The 20190-nt window shown below is 43.4% G+C and overlaps 1 protein-coding gene across 2 annotated transcripts in view; it reads left to right on the plus strand.

Annotated features, from left to right (window-relative positions):
- The window catches only part of dtx2 (deltex 2, E3 ubiquitin ligase), a 66724-nt gene extending 50293 nt beyond the window's left edge, over positions 1 to 16431 (plus strand). For both annotated transcript variants that reach the window (XM_068010140.1, XM_068010141.1), the window contains 5 exons: positions 1299 to 1366; positions 3950 to 4108; positions 8925 to 9086; positions 10466 to 10555; positions 11524 to 16431. In XM_068010140.1, coding sequence (XP_067866241.1) covers positions 1299 to 1366; positions 3950 to 4108; positions 8925 to 9086; positions 10466 to 10555; positions 11524 to 11748 — 704 coding nt within the window. In that variant the 3' untranslated portion in view covers positions 11749 to 16431. The remainder of the gene's footprint in view (positions 1 to 1298; positions 1367 to 3949; positions 4109 to 8924; positions 9087 to 10465; positions 10556 to 11523) is intronic.
- The last annotated feature ends 3759 nt before the right edge of the window (positions 16432 to 20190 follow it).

Consider the following 20190-nt stretch of genomic DNA (forward strand, 5'->3'; position numbering starts at 1 on the left):
TTCATCAGTTGGCCAATGAGTTGATGAAAAGTTCAGGAAAAGAAAGTTTCTGCTTACAGAGAGACAGATCTGAAAATATAATTTTGCTTCAAGGATTTTACCTCCAAGAACTGTTTACTATCTGATATGTAACATAAACACAGTAACAGCAGCTACCTACTATAGGCTCCTTCAATATTATGTGCAAATTACCCTTCCCTATTCCAAAGTCAGTATCTCTCTTGGGAGAAGGGATATAGGTGTGACTCATAGACCTTTTCTGAGGTTCATGCGTCTACCCATACTGAATGAGGTCACCATTTTTCACTTGGATTCTAGTGTACTCCTGTTCAATCAGTCCTTTTTTTGCTTGGATAAAGATTTAAATTGTCCATCTGTATGAATTGAAATTATTTTAATAGCACAACAGGTATTTTGCACAATTTCAATTTGAATTAACATGATTCAAATTAAGCAACTTCAAGCTATGAGTAGACTGTATACATAACTCGGCAATAAAAGCACTCTATCTGAGGCGTGACTGTGTCAAGACTAGTATTGCCCTGTAATCATCTTTACCAGGTAACTATAGAATGTTACTGCCGATCTATACCACAGATCATTTTATCCCCTCAACTCATGGAAGGTATTTGGAAGTAAGGAAAGAGAACCCAGGGGGAGAAATCAGAGTGGAAGTGAGACCATCTGAAGAATAAATGAGATTGGAGAGTGATTGCTGCCTAGTAACCTAACCAGACCTTGCATGTACAACAATGGCAGGCTTTGTTGTTAGAAATTCTTGACTATGAAAGGCGGAATTAATATAAGTAAAGGACCACACATTCAAACTGTTTTAGCAACTAACTGTCATTTCGGTTGTGAATGTTGATATCGCTTGATTGCATAATTGCCCTCAGTTCTTCAAGCATGTATCTCTTCATGACATTATTTGTCTTCAGTTTTAGTGCAAATATATCTTTCAACCCTAGAAAGAGACTTGGTGGCAGGGTGGAGAGGGTGGAAATCACAGTATTATCCAATTTTGTAAAATGGGCAGTGATACGAAGAATCACTCTTCAACCATTCATCTTTCTAGAATCTGTTCAGAATTGGGTTTTTTTCTATCACTTAGCACTTTTTATTTTACTGCTGTTTTAAATCTTGTATTCATTGACCTTTCTGTTTCAGATTGAATTACAGTTGCAGTTAGAGTTGAGTAATTTGTCTGGAGTGGACATTGAGCTACCAGTGCAGGGAGTTTTTGTCGGTCAGATCATTGTATAACTCCTATCGTCTTTCCTTTTCTTCTTCCATTGCAGAAATGGTAAAGGACCCAGAGGAGGTGGTAAAAAAGTACATGATGAGAATGGAGGCTATTCCAGATGAGGTAAAGTCGAAGTTCTGTCGATGACTGGCTGTAATTTTATGATTAAAGACGAAGATAATTAAGCAGGAAGTACTTCCAAAGCAGAAGTTTCCTTTTTCCAGTTTTAGTCTTGCTTGCTGCGCTTACACAACATGGCACTTCTAAAAGGACCAAAATGATTATTTTATCTCCCCCCTCCCTTACCACCCCCAAAGTCTAGAGGGCGTCATTGTTTTTGGAAAATATCTACTTTTGTTTTATTTTTCTAAAGTGCTACGGGGTTCTTTTATTCACTGTACCTCTTTCATTTCTTTCAGGATTATAGTGGGTGGGGATTATTATTTGAGAGTAATAGTTGGTCCAATTGGCAGAGCACTGGGAACAAATCATATATCCACCTGTTTTACTAAGTGACCTAGAGCGAGCTGATGAGAAGGATGAGAGAAAATAACTTTCCTAAAAGGGGTCCAAAGCAAAACACAGCATATGATCTTCAACTGTCCAGAACTGACAACAAAATGTGGATTTATTGCTTTAGTTCTAACAGCATTTGTTGTGACCACACAGGAGGAATGCTAGAGCACTTCTAAATCACAGATTGTACCGTTGTTTTCCATTAGCTCACTCACTTATTCTAATAAACATATTTTATTATTGTGTTGTACAAAATCTTTGCCAAGATCATGGTATTATACAGAATACTTAAGGGTTTTGTACAGTTCTACCTGGTTAAGTGTGATCATGTCTAGTCAGGGGGCTTGGGCATGGGGGAGGATCCTGGTCTAAGATAAAGCAAGATGTTTGCAGGAGTTGAGAAGTCAGTGGGCTGCTACAGCCTGCCCTAAGGTGTCAATAGTAGTATCTCCTGGGTTCATACTTGAGACTATGAAAATTTAATATGTTTACACAAGTAACCTAACATATATGGTAACTTAAAAGTCATTTACTCATCATAGCCTGGCAATAAATTCTGCCTGTTAATCTGTTAACATTTCCAGAATTGGTTTCATATGTTAATATTTTCCATTTGTTAAAGTGGACTGAATTCTCTGTTGGCCTGTTCAAGATGCAGCAACAAGTTGGAATGGGGTTAAAAAGAAATGACTCTTTAGGATGTTGTGGATAGCATTTTAATGGTCTTCCCATTATGCTTAACACTTGGCCCATTCTGTTACGTTGGGCATGGAACAAATAAATATAGATAGCAGTTCACTTAATGTTCTATAATTAAATAAAAAGAGAACTTGAATTAATATCACATCCTAAGATTTCCCAAAGCACTTTCCAATTAGGGGGTTACTTTTGAAGTGCAGTCATTGTTATGAAGGTAAATGTTACAGCCAGTTTACCCCAGTAGGATCCCAGACTGTAAGTGAATGGATAATCTTTTTTGATGGTGTGGCTGAGGGATGCTGGCCAAGGCACCAGAAGAACAATAAAATACAATAAACACTCCTTCAGTAATGCACTGAACTATCAGTCGAGATTATGTGCTCAAGCCTGGAATAGGATTTGAACACTCACCTTCTGACTGAGAATTGAGAATGCTGGCACAGTACAGATAGTCTGCATTTTACAGGGAAAATGAGGATCTGTAGATCAATCTGAGACAGCTAACTTGCAGTCCCCAATTCATTAGCACAGAGTGGATTCATCATGGGGGAGGCGGTGGCGTAGTGGTAATGTCACTGGACTAGTAATCCAGAGGCCCAGGCTAAAGCTATGGGGACATGGGTTTGAATCCCACCATGGCAGATGGTGAAATTTGAATTCAATTAACAAAAATCTGGAATTAAAAGCTGGTCTAATGGTGACCATGAAACCATTGTTGATGGTTGTAAAAACCCATCTGGTTTACTATTGCTGTCCTTGCCTGGTGTCATATGTGACTTACATGTGACTCCAGCAATGTGATTGACTCTTAAATGCCCTCTGAAATGGCCCAGCAAGTCACTCAGTTCAAGGGCAATTAGGGATGGGCAATAAATGCTGGCCTAGCCAGCGATGCCCACATCCCACGAACGAATAATAATTTTAAAAATTGCTATTTAATTGTAGTAACGGCACATTCCTGAGCAGTGGCGTACAGCTTCCAAAGTAATGTGCTTCAGGACATTGGTGTTTAGTTGTTTTGTTTAGAGATACAGCACTGAAACAGGCCCTTCGGCCCACCGAGTCTGTGCCGACCATCAACCACCCATTTATACTAATCCTACACTAATCCCATATTCCTACCACATCCCCACCTGTCCCTATATTTCCCTACCACCTACCTATACTAGGGGCAATTTATAATGGCCAATTAACCTATCAACCTGCAAGTCTTTGGCATGTGGGAGGAAACCGGAGCACCCGGAGGAAACCCACGCAGACACAGGGAGAACTTGCAAACTCCACACAGGCAGTACCCAGAATTGAACCCGGGTCGCTGGAGCTGTGAGGCTGCAGTGCTACTGTGCCGCCCTGTACCAGATGTGGTACTGCTCATTCTCTCATTGCGTCCTGCAGTGCAGACTCTGAACTAGATAGCAGCATGGTATTCTGCTCAAATCTACTGAATTGTTAAGTTTTTAAAGCTAAATATTGCTCTTTTGTGTATTTTAGGACTGTATTATTTGCATGGAGAAGCTAAGTGCCTTGTCTGGGTATGATGGAATGTCCAGGATGAGAACCATTCAGCCGGGTGCAGTGGGGAAGTTCACAAGATGTGGCCATGTCTTCCACTTGTTATGTATGATAGCCATGTACGAAAATGGGAACAAGGTACAGAAAATTGTCCTACATCATATCTAGTGCAACCAGCAACAGTGCAGCAGTGTTTTTTTTTAAAGTGATGTCCCAGTCTTCCAGAAAGGGGAAGATTCTTTGGACAGGGGATATTGTGAATGGTAAGCATTGGTTCTAGGTCAGTTCTACAGGGCATTTTTAGACTCTTTCTGGGTAAAATGCCACTTATTTGTTTGTACTTTCCTGTTTGAATGTTTGAACATTCATTCACCGTTTTTAGTGACCACGCATTAGTGACTGTGATAGTTCCTTTAGCGACCTATCATGCAGTCAAATGTAGTTCTTCCAACACTGCCTCAGCTAGGAGGTGTTAACTCAGATCAGACAATAAAACCTGGGGCCTTGCTGGTCTGCCTCACTCAGTACTGCATCTTTTCCTTTTATCCTTTCCTTTTTGGCCTCCTTATCTCGAGAGACAATGGGTAAGCGCCTAGAAGTGGTCAGTGTTTTGTGGAGCAGCGCCCGGAGTGGCTATGAAGTCCAATTCTAGAGTGACACTCTTCCACAGGCGCTGCAGGTAAAGTTGGTTGTTGGGGCTGTTACACAGTTGGCGCTCTCCTTACACTGCTGTCTCTTTTCCTGCCAACTGCTGAGTCTCTTCGACTCGCCTCTGTTTAGCCCTGCCTTTATGGCTGCCTGCCAGCTCTGGCGATCACTGGCAACTGGCTCCCACGATATGTGGTCAATGTCTCAAGATTTCATGTCGCGTTTGCAAACGTCTTTAAAGCGGAGACATGGACGGCCGTGTGTCTGATACCAGTGACAAGCTCGCTGTACAATGCGTCCTTGGGGATCCTGCCATCTTCCATGCGGCTGACATGGCCAAGCCATCTCAAGTGCCGCTGGCTCAGTAGGGCGTACATGCTGGGGATGTTGGCTGCCTCGGGGACTTCTGCGTTGGAGCTACGGTCCTGCCCCCTGATGCCAAGGATTCTCCGGAGACACCGAAGATGGAATGAATTGAGACGTTGCTCTTGGCTAACATACGTTGTCCAGGCCTCGCTGCCGTAGAGCAAGGCATTGAGGGCACAGGCTTGAAACACTCGGACTTTTATGTTCTGTGTCAGTGCGCCATTTTCCCAGACCCTCTTGGCCAGTCTGGACATAGCAGCAGACACCTTTCCCATGCACTTGTTAATTTCTGCATCGAGAGACAGGTTGCTGATGGTTGAGCCCAGGTAGGTGAACTCTTGAACCACTTCCAGAGTGTGGTCTCCAATATTGATGGATGGAGCATTTCTGACGTCCTGCCCCATGATGTTCGTTTTCTTGAGGCTGATGGTTAGGCCAAATGTGTTGCAGGCAGCCGCAATCCTGTCGATGAGTCTCTGCAGACACTCTTCAGTGTGAGATGTTAATGCAGCATCGCCAGCAAAGAGGAGTTCCCTGATGAGGACTTTCCGTACTCTGGTCTTCACTCTTAGACGGGCAAGGTTGAACAACCTGCCATCTGATCTTGTGTGGAGGAAAATTCCTTCTTCTGAAGATTTAAACACGTGAGAGAGCAACATGAGAAGATGATCCCAATCTGTGGGTGTGAGAACACAGCCCTGTTTCACACCACTCAGGATGGGAAAGGGGTCTGATGAGGCAACGTTATGCTGAATTGTGCCTTTCATATTGTCATGGAATGAGGTGATGATACTTAGTAGCTTTGGTGGACATTTGATCTTTGCTCGTAGTCTGAAGAGACCACCTCTGCTGACTAGGTCAAAGGCTTTGGTGAGATCTATGAAGGCAACGTAGAGGGACATCCGTTCGTGGCATTTCTGCTGTAGCTGGCGAAGGGAGAACAGTATATTAATAGTGAATCTCTCTGCTCGAAAACCGCACTGTGCCTCAGGGTAGACGCGCTCAGCCAGCTTCTGGAGTCTGTTTAAACCGACTTGAGCGAAGGCTTTCCCCACTGTGCTGAGCTGGGAGATTCCACAGTCGTTGTTGCAGTCACCGCGGTCACCCTTGTTCTTATAGAGGGTGATGATATTGACATTGCGCATGTCCTGTGGTACTGTTCCCTCGTCCCAGCACAGGCAAAGCAGTTCATGGGGTGCTGAGAGTATAGCAGGCTTGGCACACTTGATTATTTCAAGGGTAATGCCGTCCTTTCCAGGGGCTTTTCCACTGGCTGGGGAATCAGTGGCGTTACTGAGTTCCAATTTTGTTGGCTGTTTGTCCAGCTCATCCATGACTGGCAGAGACTGGGCTTCATTGAGGGCAGTATCAGTGACGTCATTTTCCCTGGAGTATAGTTCTAGGTAGTGTTCCACCCAGCGGTCCATTTGCTTGCTTTGGTCAGTGATCGTTTCCCCTGATTTAGACTTGAGTGGGGCGATCTTCTTGATGGTTGGCCCAAAAGCGCTCTCAGTGCTGTCATACATTCCTCTGATGTTTCCGATGTTAGAGGCCAGCTGAATACGACTGCATACGTGTTGCCAGTTGTCATTTGCACAGCGGTGCTTCTGGCTGCTTTAAGTGCTAAAGAAGTTTACTCGCTGGGGGCTTTCTTGTAGTTCAGCAGTGCAGTGCACTTGGCAGCTATGACTGGTTCTATCTCTTCAAAGTGAGATTGAAACCAGTCTGCATTCTGCTTCTCACGTTTGCCAAAGGTGGTCATCGCTGAGTCATAGATGGCATCTCTGATGTGGGCCCACTTGGTCTCTGCATTCCCTGCAGGAGTGTTTTGAAGGGCTTTTTCAAGCTAATTGAGAAACTTTTATGACAGCTGTGGGTAAGCAATTCTGGTAGTGTTGATTATGGGTGGCCATTCTGCTTGGAGTGATGCAACTTCTTTGGTTTGAGTCTAACTTTGCTGCAGCCAGGGAGTGGTCGGTGTCGCAGTCCGCACTGTGGAAGCTGTGTATGATTTGAACACTGTTTAAGGCGGCTCGCCTTGTGACGATGAGGTCCAGCTGGTGCCAACGACATGATCTTGGGTGTCTCCATGAAACCTGGTGACAGGGTTTAGCTTGAAAGAACGAGTTGGTGATGCAGAGGTTGTGGTAGATACACAACTCCAGCAGTCTCTGTCCATTCTCATTCATCCTTCCAATGCCAAAGTGCCCGAGGCAGGAGGGCCATGAGTCATGGTCAGCCCCAACCCTGGCGTTAAAGTCCCCCAGCAGGAACAGATATTCAGTATTAGGAAGGCTACTAATATTATCAAGTTCCTCGTAGAACTGGTCTTTAACTTCAGGTGGGGAGCAGAGTGTTGGAGCGTAGATGCTGAGTAGGTGTAGTGGACCAGAGGTCGGATGGATAGTATCCGTTCCGAGCCATTTGTAGGTGGCTGTATCATGCTGAGCAAAGAGTTTCTGTTGGCGAAGCCCACTCCATCCTGTCGTCTTCTGGATCCCTACCCTGCCAGCAGAAGGTGTAGTCTTGCTCCCTTAGTGATCCTCTCGCAGCGAGGCATGTCTCCTGAAGTGCTGCATTGTCCACATTGAGTCTACTGAGCTCGTTGTTAATGATGGCGGTCTTCCGAGAGTCATCGATTTGTGTTGAGATCTTCTGACGGGCCAGGGCACACAGTTCTGACGTTCCAGTTTGCAAAACGAAGGGTTGGTACCTTTCCTTTTTTTTTTGTCGTGCTGTTTGGTGCGGTATTACAGTCCACTTGTCAGGCAATGACCCTGAGCTCCAAGCACCCATTGAAGCAGGTGGACTGTGGTGGGACAGTACCTTTCTGACCGGGGGCTGCGCGGTTTGAAGCAGGCGGTAGCTGTCCAATGAGATGAGACGACCTCTCCCACTGACTAAGGCAATCCATGGCGCCCAATCTCGACGCCAATTGAGCTGGACTTAAAACTTGTAACTGCTGCATTCTATGTTGTTTTGGTCACTGTGAAGTGACTATGGAGTGACCTCTCCATGGCTCATGCCTGGGCGGAATGTATGGAGGTTGAGAGTTGCCCAGGCGTCAAAACACCCCTCTTGGCCTCCCTAGTGGGGTCCGAAGGAGTGCAGAGCACAAAGTTTGGCTGCAGGAACTGCTGGAAACATGCCAAAGGTGACACATGACCGCCTTAGGGGCTCTGCTCGGGATTTTCTGTTAGGCTTTACTCCCTTAGCCTTGGTCTCTCCTGAGACGCCCACAAGGCAGTGAAGTTGCTAGCTTGTATCCCTGAACAGGGGCCCTAACAAGTAGAGTACACATTCTATGCTGAAATACCCTCCACCATCCACAATAGTTGTAGCAAAAGCCCCGAATATCCGTGGCCACTCGGCCCATGGAGTCCGTGCTATCCCCCGGACGTAATTCGAGGCAAATGAGCGCCAAATGAAGAGAATCTGCCTTCACCCAGAGACATTTCCCCAGCAAAGCCGCCCCCCACACTCTAGCTCTCCAAGCCCTTGAAACACGACTCCCAGACCCGGCCCCGGACTCACGGTCGCACTGGAAGCCGCCGAGCCCCCAGAGGAAGTCGGTACAGTGCTGGCAGAAGGTGGGCTTGGTCGGTGTCACTTTCCTCAGGCGGTGCCCGTGGCCCAGGTGCCGGCAGTGGCCATTCTCTCTCGCTTTCCCGCGGGCTGGAGTTGGGGCTGGATCCACACTGCGGCTCCCTCAAGCAGGGGAGCGAAGCCTAGCTTTCCGCCAACCGCCTGCATCCTGCTTGGACTCTGGGTGCAGGGCGGGGAGTACAGCATAGGAGTGCCACAAGAGCATTGTCCATTATTGTATATAATAACAACACAATCATGGTTTGGTCCAGAGAAAATTCTGTTATTCCAGTATGTTGTAACTGTTTCCCAGTTAGAGATGTGTGCTGAGCAATTTAATTCATTTATTTTTCAGGATGGCAGTTTACAGTGTCCTTCATGTAAGACAATCTATGGTGAAAAGACTGGGACACAGCCAAAAGGAAAGATGGATGTTTATTTATTACCACAGTCACTGCCAGGATATCCAGACTCTGGATCTATACAAATTGTGTATAATATCCCTCATGGTATTCAGGTAAGCACTGCCGAGTCATTTGTGACACTAGAAATTATATTTCTTGAAGATCCAGATCAAGAACAACTAGTAATTAGTTGGAGAGCCAATATTTTCATAAAATCATCTACATTCTGTGCGCCTGTCTGGATCTGGTCTTGGTGCAATAATTTGCTGTAGGTGGGTATGATCAGTTTTACAATTTAAATTGATCCCTCAAAGCTCATCAATGGACAATTAATGTTTCTTGTCCATCCATTCTTGCATTGTACCAATCAGTCGTCTATGTTTATAGAGATTGGGTAATGGAAGTTTTTTTTTACAACAGAGGGCCAAATGAAGGGAGATTGAGGCTCAGTCGGAGTTCGTTAATCACCAGCAAATCACTGTGGCCAAGTTTCAAACCCAACGTCTAAATTAGAATGTTGGTTCATCATTTAATTATTTATGGTGTATCTTGGCCCAATTCAACAAAATTTGCTTCAGGACATTTTATTGCAATGAAAATGGTTTCATATTTTCTGTTGTCTCCATTTCTACAGAGATTTGTTGTGTAGCATGTTGTACTAAGAAGGATGAAGACTAACCCAATGGCAGGGACCATTTGTTAGCAATTGCTCCTCTCTCACTCCTAATTTGTTGGGATTTTGCTAGCAACTTGGAGGCTGTGAAGTTTTAGTTATGAATACCTGGACCAAGGCAACATGTTTGGGCTTTTAAGCTGCTATGGTTTAGCACCAGCCCCTTGAACTCCCATTATATTAGGATGCCATTCTCACTGTTGGCATTGGGAAGGGATTTCCTGTGGGTAACAGGATGAGACACATTTAGCACAGGACTTTTTTTGATTACTGATTTTTTTTTTAAAAATCTCAATCTTAAAAAAAAATTCTAGCTTCTCTGTCCAAATGGTCGTATGAGAGTTTAGACAGTAAGCATTGCAAGCTGTTCAACTGTGTAGGGCATCCTAAGTTAGCCCAGTCGAGTTGTCATCTGGAAATCTCAATCTCCCTTTCCAGTCAGGTAACTGAATAATAACAGGAGCTGCAACTCCCTCTTATCCCACCTCCACCCCTGCTTAACCCAACAGCACTGTGGTCAATTTTAGGCGCACAACAGCCACTCCAGCAGAGACCAACTAACACAGTACTGATTGATTGAACTTGGGATCTGCCTGGTCTGTATGGATCAGTCCTGCACCAGGTGGTCCTAAGACATTGGGAGAGCTCATTTTCTGTTTATCCCATTATTGTAATTATTCCTAGATTTAAAATAAACACTTCTGAAAATGTAATCAAGGCCCAAAGAGCTGTCCCAATGGGTAAATAAAACTGAAAGATTCTGTCTATTAATGTTTTCTATTGTCTGAAATTAACAAACTTCCTTTTGATGTCTCTCAGGGTCCAGAGCACCCAAACCCAGGCAAACCATACACGGCTCGTGGCTTCCCCAGGCACTGCTACCTGCCTTATAGTGAAAAGGGCAAACAGGTAATATAGAGTTGATTACATTGCTTTAATAATTAAAGAACTCATAAAATATGTAATAGCTGTTATTGCCACCTGCTCTGACCTTGGTATTGTAGATTTTCCACAATGTGTGAATTGAAGTTTATTACAAGAATGTAACCTTATTAAGGGATCATAGAATGTATTGTTTAAAAAGAAGGCTGCATTTACTGATACAACCACTAGGTGGTGCTATACTGGCACATGTGCAAATGTAGCCTGTTCCACTGCGACATTCAGGCAGCTGCCAGGACTAAAGATGGCGCTGCTCAAATAATCGCAGAAAGCCAACGTAAACCCATGGCAGCACACAATGGCCAGAGAGAGCGGGGATGGGGTAGCGGCAAGCGAGCGGGCTGGGGGGGAAGCAGGGAGAGAGCAGGGGTGGGGGACAAGCGGGGAGTGAGCAACTGGGGGAGCAGGTGGGAAGATTAGGTGAGCAGGCGGGGCGGGGAAGCTAGCAGCCAGAGAGAGCAGGAGGATGGGGGGAGAGAGCGGGGGAGCGAGCGGCCTGCAGTCAATAGCTGAGGGTGGGGGGGTGCTCTCTCCCCGCTTTCCCGTGTTATGTGATGACGTTATCTGCGCCAACCAGTCCTGGCAATGTGGAACGCCGCGCATGCGCAGAAAACAGGAGCCCGTTTGCACATGCGCGCAGCTTGGCGCAGTCTGATGACGTCCGCGGCCAGCTGCGTTGTCAAGAATCACTTGGTACGAAAAAAATCGATCACTCATTCGATTGCGCCATAGTGGTTATGCATTTTGCTGGCTGCTACAGTCTGATGTACTGTATTGCTGTAGTGCTCCCACTGCTGAAATCAGCTAACAATAGAGAAAGGGGATCAATCCCAGGACACCAATTGACTTCCATTTTGTCAGTGATGTCGCTGTAAAACTATGCATGTACAGTCCCCAAGGAGTGAATGCAAACTGAATTGAATCATGTATTTCAGGTTCTGGAGCTTCTCAAAGTAGCATGGAACAGACGTCTGATTTTTACTGTGGGAACGTCAAACACAACTGGAGAAACAGACACCGTGGTTTGGAATGAAATTCACCATAAAACAGAAATGGGTTCCAACGTTTCGGGGCACGGATTTCCTGACCCCAACTACCTGGACAATGTCATTGAAGAGCTGGCTGCTCAGGGCGTCACAGAGCACTGTCTTCGGCAATAACTGAACATGTTTTGGAAAGGCCTTTCAATCCAGTGCTCCCTGTCAAGAGCCTCTGGTCTTTTGCACTTTCTTTGAGTGCTAGCTGTGTTTTTATTTTTCTCCCTCCTGCTTTTTAATACAGGATCAAGGTGCACAGGCTGCATCTTCCAAAGCCCTGACCTCTATAATCGCAGAACTGGTAGATGTAGCAGGGGATGATATTCTGTTCAAAGCCAGATGTAGCTGAGCTGGACTCGCATGTTTCCCTTCCCTTTCTCCCCTTCCCCCTCCGTCTCCTGCCGGCACTTTGGAACTCTTCCAGTACCCTTTTACACAGCATTAGCCAGCAAAGCCTTCAACAAATTGAATCTAGTTTGGTTACACAGTTTCTTGTGCATTGCCTGTCGTATTGCAGCAATGTTAGAAACTGTAGTACCTGTAATTCTTGTGTGTATCCATCTCCTTGTTTTATCATCTTTTAACCATAAGCATTAAAAATAGAATAGAATCTGATCCACGGTGGGATGGACAATGGAACCTTATTTCATGTGCACCACTATCTGATCAAAATGGGGCAGGTAGTGGAACCTTTATAACATGTACACTATTACGTGATTCCAGTGGGGCTAGGCAACGAAATATATGCTATTTTCTAATCGTCAGAGGGTGAGGCAGTGAAATCTTAAAACATGTGCATTACTATCTGTTCCTAGCGGCGTGAGGCTGTGAAATCTGGTGAGCATTACTATTCAACTTTGGTCACAAATTGTGAAGAGTTTTGTGTCCACCTGTGTCATGAAAACGTGCTATGTCGAATTTTTTTTTAATCCACCATCTGGAAACCTGAATTAAATGTAAAAGAAAAAGAAACAGATAAAAGGTGACTCTACCAGCAGCTAAAGATGGCCACCCCAATTTGCATCACTATACCCCACACTCCAGTGCATCAAGGTGGAGAAGAATTATCTACCCAGTCCGCTCAAGAACAATAACCTGGGGAATCTGAGTGAACTACCTATCCTGCTGCCATTAGCAAGACATTAAGGCCATCGCTTGGACATTAAACTGGTAGAGATGAACCACTCGAACCTAATCACTGGAACAATGGGACCCTGGTTGTGAGAAGGAAATTCCTGGACAAGGACTGATTAAGTTGCAAGAGGGAATACATGCTGGTACACACCATGTTGAATCACTGGTTGACGGTCATGTGACAGGCCCACCATCAGCTTAAGCTGCTGTTTTCTCTACAGCAACGAGACAAGCAGCTGGAGACTGACAAGAAGACCCAAGTGGGGTCCCTCCCTCTCCCTCCCTCTCTTTCTCTCTCCAATCCACCTTGCAAGCTTCAAACCATGCCAGCTTCTGAAACCACCTAGGCATTTCACTGCTGCAAACAGCGACCCCTTGAAGGAAATCATTTGCATTGCTGTCTCCAGGAGAACCACTGAATCAGCCATCCAGATCTTCAAACCAGAAGCTTCAGGACCACCGAATTCAGCCTGTAACCGGCTGAGTCACCAATCTCTAGACTGTATATCCCCTTTTTTCTCTTTGGACTCTAATTCGACCAATCTATCCTTCCCCATTCTCTAACCTTTTTGCATGTGTGAACTTCGAGTGTGTGAAAGTTGGAGCATAGTTTATTTTACTTCAGTCAGTTTAAGAACAATAAAGCTAACCTCTTTGTTAAACTCAAGAAAATCTGTTCGATTGGTTCTTTTATGACCATAGCACATAAATAGTTAAACACTTACTGAATTGGCAAGTATATCCACTTAAAAAAAAAGAAATAAACCTGTTGTGGTCAAACAAGGAGCGAGTTAAGAGGGGAGCCCTTTGCTCCCCTCCTCACCTGATTGTAACACCTGCAACAATGTGGTATTATCTGCAATCAGTAAATTCATCACTTTTCGACTGGTTTCTATTGTGCTCAGGGAGGCTTAATAATTAACAATGATTTACATATAATAAAGTTTTTCACTGGCAAAATGATTGGACTGAATTGTGTTCTATTAAGTTGCTGCGGTACAAATTGTTTTTGTTCTGCCTCACATCTCCAGTGATATTTGCTGAAAAAGGAATTCTCAATGTGGTGAACACTACACTGCTCAATTACAGTATATTATTTCCCCCACTGTATATTTAGAAAAGCTCTATTAGTTGGGTAACCATATATTGGGAAGTGGGAGTTATATTCAAAGGTGCCATATTTTTAATCTTTAGTGCAGCTACTCAATATATTGGCAATGAAATGCACACTTAATCCCACCCCCAAAAAATGGTCACATTGTCTAATGGACTCCTAATTGAAGAAAGTTTACGAGGATGCAGTAGCAGAGGTCTGCTGATGCCCTTAGACTAGGGAGCCCTGTTTCACAGCTTGTAAAAAAAGAATACGATAATTAGTAGAGAGGAGACAGGGGAGGAGAAATCACCACAGCTCATTTTTTATTTAAGCACTTGGATAAAATATCTACAGCTTTCGTGCAGAGTATTCTCCTGCTACAGCTCTGTGATGTTGTTGATGGAAGTCCATTAAATTGGGGTGCAGGTGTAATATCAAATAGTGAAGATATTAATACTGGATGAATATAGTTGAATATTTTACATAATGTTTTTTTGAAGTAATGGGAATAACAGGTAGTTCCCCCAGGAATCCTATCTGACTCCCCTAATTTTATTCTTTGAGTGTTAGTGAAGCCACTAATTAAAATGGCGATGACATCTTTTACCAGTTAGTGAGTTTGAAGTTTTTTTTCCAATGTGTTAGAATCATAGTGTCAATCGGGTATTGAAGCACTAAGCAAAGCAACAGAAATGGCTGAATATCTGTGTTACTCAACATACTGCAAATCATCTTGTTTGGCATGGAAACCAGGGCCTTGGAATTAACCTCTGTACACAACTTATCTTCATAGATCCCAAAAAGAAAAACTGATAGCAGTAGTCCAGAAAAACCCAGAGATTATGTGCCTGGGCACAGGTCTGCATGTTCCTGAAAATCCCTTTGGCCTTTCTGGCCTTTTCCCCCAGTTTAGTGCAATGTGGAACTCGGGGATTTGTCCTTCTGAGCCTAGCTTGACTAAGGCATTGCCAGATTAATTCAGATCCTCAACTCGTGGCCAATTCCCACTCAACCAATATGACCTTAAACATTTCTTCCATGACCCAGCCATGCTCTCAAAACTCTATGAATCAACAACCCTGGGACTCAACTAGTCGCTGAGAAAACACCATAAACCTCCTTCCACCTTGTGTACCATATTTATTTCTGGATCACAAGTCACCACAAAGGCCTTCTGTAAAAAAAAAACTTAGGATGAGACTTGTGTGCCAGATTAATAGGAGGAATGAAAAGCTGTATCGAAGCAGAAATGTGTAACCACCATCACCACCAGCATTTCTTGATTAAACTAGTTAGTAAATCTGCAGAGTCCACAATTTCCACCTCTCTGGACCACAGATTAGCAAATTCTCCTGCCAGTGCTCCAAGGCCCACTACTATATTTGCAAGCCTTTTGACACCCAACTTTAACCAAACATCAAGGATCAAATCAACCTATCAGTGTGTTGTTTCCAAGGTAACCATACTCTAGTGCAACAGTGTATACCTTTAAGCATCATGTAACAAACTGGAGACTTAAAATAGATCCAAGTTTTCTTGGATCCAAGTTTTCTTACTCTTTTTAAAGATGGTGCAAAAAAAACTCCCTCTTAAACATAACTGTGATGTCACAAAATTATGTGTCAGGGTCCTGACAGTTGTGAATTTTCAAGGCTAATAATAGGATATTTATCTTCAATTGCATCCGTTTTTCTACACTTTCCATCCTTTTATAAATGACAGACGTAGTGTCATAGTGGTAATGTCACTGAACTGATAATCCAGAGGCCCAGGCTAATGCCCTGGGGAAATGGGTTAAAATCTCACCACAGCAGCTTGTGAAATTTAAATTCAGTTATTTTCACGGTACTGTTACTGAGACTATCATCGATTGTCATAAAAACCCATCTGGTTCACTAATGTCCTTTAGGGAAGGAAATCTGCTGAGCTTGCCTGGTCTGGCCTACGTGTGACTCCAGACCCACAGCAATGTTGTTGACTTTCATCTGCCCTCTGAAATGGCCTAGCAAGTGCAAGGTGGTCAAGGGCAATTAGGGATGGACAACAAATGCTGACCTTGCTAGTGATGCCCACATCTCATGAAAAGAATTTTTTAAAAAGCAATCAGATGAATACCTCTGGTTGATGGTACTATTTTGTAGCGTTGCATTATCCTTTAACAAGTGATCCTGATATCAAAATTGTGCTATACTGTTTTAACATCTTCATCACTAGTACCTTCACCATGCATCCTTCTTCACTCAGTGTCTAACCTCTTAACCAACCTTTCCAAATTAAGTAGAAGGCAACAAAATGTTGGGGAATGCTGTAAACCCAAAGACTTGTGAACCGTGCCATTGGACAGATTGGAGATTCACTTCCATGTCGACTTAAGTCAGCAATGGTGTATTTGTGCTGGTGTACTGGTGACATGTTAATAGCATTTTTAATTTTGCATAATCAGCTTTCAAATTCCTAGCAACGTTGTGAGTGATGTCTCAGTATTTTGCTCTTTCAATTATATTGTAGTGATGTAGAATTTCTTGATGCTGGAAAACTTTTCTCAAGGCTTTTATTAAATGACCTTCTTCCCTGCAGTTGCATTACTGAATTTATGGTCAGATTTACTACAAAGCACAGAATGGTCTCTCTGATACAATCTACCATATCTCAGCCTTAATACAGACCTTGTCGTGTTGGAAAAGAGGGAAAAGCTATGGGAACCAAAAGTACTGTTATCCAGAAATGCACTTTATTGCTCTCCGCGACCAGACAGAATAGAAATTCAGAGGGCTTGCTGAGTGTTCAGTGATTGTGTGTGTGTGGGATTCTTTAAGTCATAAAATTTCATTGCCCATCCCGATTTTAAATTGGAAATTGAAGACTGTGTCCACTGATTGAGTGACTAGTTTTGGCTCTGCTGCATATCTCAGTGACTATGGTGTAGTGGGTCAAGGACATAGAAAACAAAAAGTACCCTGTATTAGGTTTCCAATTAACCATGTTTCAACATCATGCCCCACATTCTGCCAAGAATGTGAAACTGTATGGCTGGCCATTAATGGCACTGCTATTTTTTTTTTGACATAGTTCTTTCCCTCCAGTTTTCTCTTTCAAGGCACTCTTTGTTAAATTGCTGTCTGTTACCATGTCCAAGCAGGTTACATTGGGAAGTATCAAAGCCAAGGCTGATCCTATTTTCACCTAATGTCCATATATATGGTGCTTTCCAGCAGGGGCCAGCTAATAGCTATTGAGCATGGGAGCACTGGCTGACTTTTCCCTCCACCACCTCCCCTGCCCGTGCCCCACCAACCACAGAAAACCCAAAAAAATTAAAGCCAGTTGTAGCACTTGTGAGATTAGCTAATTTAGTACCGACCCTATAGGATCTGGGATTTTGCTGATCACACACAACCATTAACAACCTAGCTATTAGGCAGTGCACAATGCTGCTATGCTATTTGCAAACTGAGTGGTTGTTCGAGTATTGTTTATCAAGATTATGTTAAATTCTTTGCACCTCAACAATCTGAAAAGTCTGCAGAAAGCCAGCAGAGCAGCTTCACCAGCCCCGAACTCTGATCCGAGACAGTGTTATTGCCTGGAACTCTTGCTGACTTACTGAATCACACAACTGGTGTTAAAATCAGAAGGAAAATCATCCCACATTATCCTTGCTAAATTACTAGTAAGTACAGAGCTAGGGTAAAGCCTAGGAGCAGTTCACCTGTTTTCCAGGAACAATCTATTGGCCAGGGAGACCAAATAAGAGGAATGCAAAAAAATACATTATATTTTTAAAATTAAAAGTAAATTTTCATTTACATTTGTTCTACAGGAGTTGGGTTTGTGTTTATGTGCTGGGCTGATGAAGGAAGAGAGCATTCAAACTGTCCATCTTAAAACTATATTGATGGGACTCCACTAATACATACATGGCAAAGATTGTAAGAAAAGGAAGGTGAGAGAAGTCTGTCTAAATCTTCATAACTCATCTGTCTGGTTCTATAATTCTACCATTGTATCCAAATACATTTAGAGTTTCCCTAATGCTCTTGCCTCCACTACACTATTCAGCAGATTGTTGCAAACGCTCAACCCACTTCTAGTGAAAATCTTCCCAATATCTGATGGAGTTCAATCCCATTCATCCCATACTTCTGCTGCATATTTTAAATGCAAAATGTAAAACTTTATGTTTCTGAATGTTAAAGTTCACGTGCTGCTTGTCTGCCCACTTGTAAAACCGATTTAAACCCTTTGACAGTGTTGACCTTGTCTCCGTGGAAGCATTCTCACCTCTCACTCAGAAGATCATGGGTTGAAGCCTCACACCAGACATTTGAGCACATAATCCAGACAAACACCTTAGTGCTGCATTGGCCGAAGTGCCAACTTTCAATTTAAATCAAGGCTCCATCAGCCCCCTCGCCTCTGGAAAATCCCATGGCCCGATTCAAATAAGTGCAGGAATGTTCTGGTGTCCTGACCAATATTTATCCCTCCACCAACATCACTAAAACAAATAAGCTGGTGATTATCTTATTGCTCTTTGTGCAAAATGGTAGCTGCATTTCCTACGTTACAACAGTGACTACATTTCAAAAGTATATAATTGGTGCTTCGGGGTGTCCTGAGGACTGAATGAGTGCTACATAAATGCAACTTTTCCTTCTTTCAGTCTTCTACTACATCTTCCATTTCCAGCACATTTGCTGTTTTAGAATGGGTGAATTTGAAAGGCTTATCTTTGAGGGATAGGTTTCTAACTTTGCATTCCTAATATTTGCTGCCAGTAGGTGAAACCCCCAGTCACAAACTCAGCTTCGGATGCTGCATTTTCTGACCATAATGTACCTGAATTCCTGATACGCACCTCCAGCAAGCAGCGCTTCTTATCGACAGCAGAAAACTGGAAAATTACCCCTTTGGCTTCAAAATCCTAGCCCTTGATGTACAAGAGCTGAACATTGTAGGACTTCTCTCAACAGCTCCTCCATTCTGCAATTTCTTCTCACAAAAATAGTTTCCTTTACCTGTAACCACTCATTCTTACTCGTCGCCATGCTTTATCCTGGTTTTAATTTTTTTTTTAAAAACAGTCATACGGAACAACTTCTTCAAGCTTTCTGAAAGTCCAATTAGACCATATTGTAGGGAAATCCACAACTTTATCTGGTAATGTCCTGCAGTTAATGAAGTTTACATTGCAGGGTCTCTGCCCTTCTAGCTCAATACTGTCTGTTCCTTTTAAATTATTGCTATACTTCAACTCCTGTGGCCTGTCCTTCCATGTGACTTCCGTTGTAGTATCTTTTGTTAATGTAAGGTTAATTGAACTGCAGGGTTGCTTGGAGCAGGCTTGTCAATCTTTTCAATTTGTTTGGATGCTTATAGCCCAGCACAGTCTCACTGTTCCTTCACCATGATGGACAGTGTCTCAGCTCAGTTCCACTTTGATCTTCAGAACTCGATCCAAAAATTGGATAACAAATTAATGTTCTCTGCTTTGGTAAGCTATTTATTTAAAATGCTAAATTTTTATCTTCAGCCAACACACAATGCAACAGTGAGACCAGAAGGCCCTTGTTTGATTCACCAACTCTGCTGGTTTGGCTTATCTCAGCCAGGGCTGTGGAAAGAATTCTACAGTTGACCTCTGATCCCCTTCTTACCCTGGAGATACAATTATTCAGGGTTCCCACCCAGGGAAGGTACTCTGGCAGGATATGACTAGTGGTGTCCCACAGGACTGCAACTATTCACTGTATATATGTGGACATAAAAGATTCCATGGCACTATTTTGAAGAAGAGCAAGGGAGTTATCCCTGGTGTCCTGGCCAATATTTATCCCTCAATCAACATCACAAAAACAGATTATCTGATTATCACATTACTGTTTGTGGAAGCTTGCTGTGTGCAAAATGGCTGCTATGTTTCTTAAATTACAAGAGTGACTGCACTTCAGAAAAGTACTTCATTGGCTGAAAAGTGCTTTTGTTATCCAAAGGTATTGAGGGATATGGGGCAAAGGCAGGTTTATGGAGTTATGTCACAGATCAGTCAGGATCTCATTGAATGACGGAACAGGCACGAGGGGAAAAATGGCCTCTTCCTGTTCCCATGTTCCGATATGTTCCAGTGATCCGATCTGGAGAGTGCATGTGTGGGGTGAAGACTCGATCCCCCTCACCATCCTTAGTTAAATAACGTACCAGCATGTAGAATAGGCAATTGAACAGATGCAGGTTTGCAAGGTTTTAAATATATTTGCTGGAGTAAACAAAGTCTCTTCAATAAAATCTGCCCTTTGCTTTTTTTTAAAGAAGTCATAGACACTCACATCTCTACT

Source organism: Heterodontus francisci, chromosome 30, assembly GCF_036365525.1.
Source record: "Heterodontus francisci isolate sHetFra1 chromosome 30, sHetFra1.hap1, whole genome shotgun sequence".
NCBI lineage: Eukaryota > Metazoa > Chordata > Chondrichthyes > Heterodontiformes > Heterodontidae > Heterodontus > Heterodontus francisci.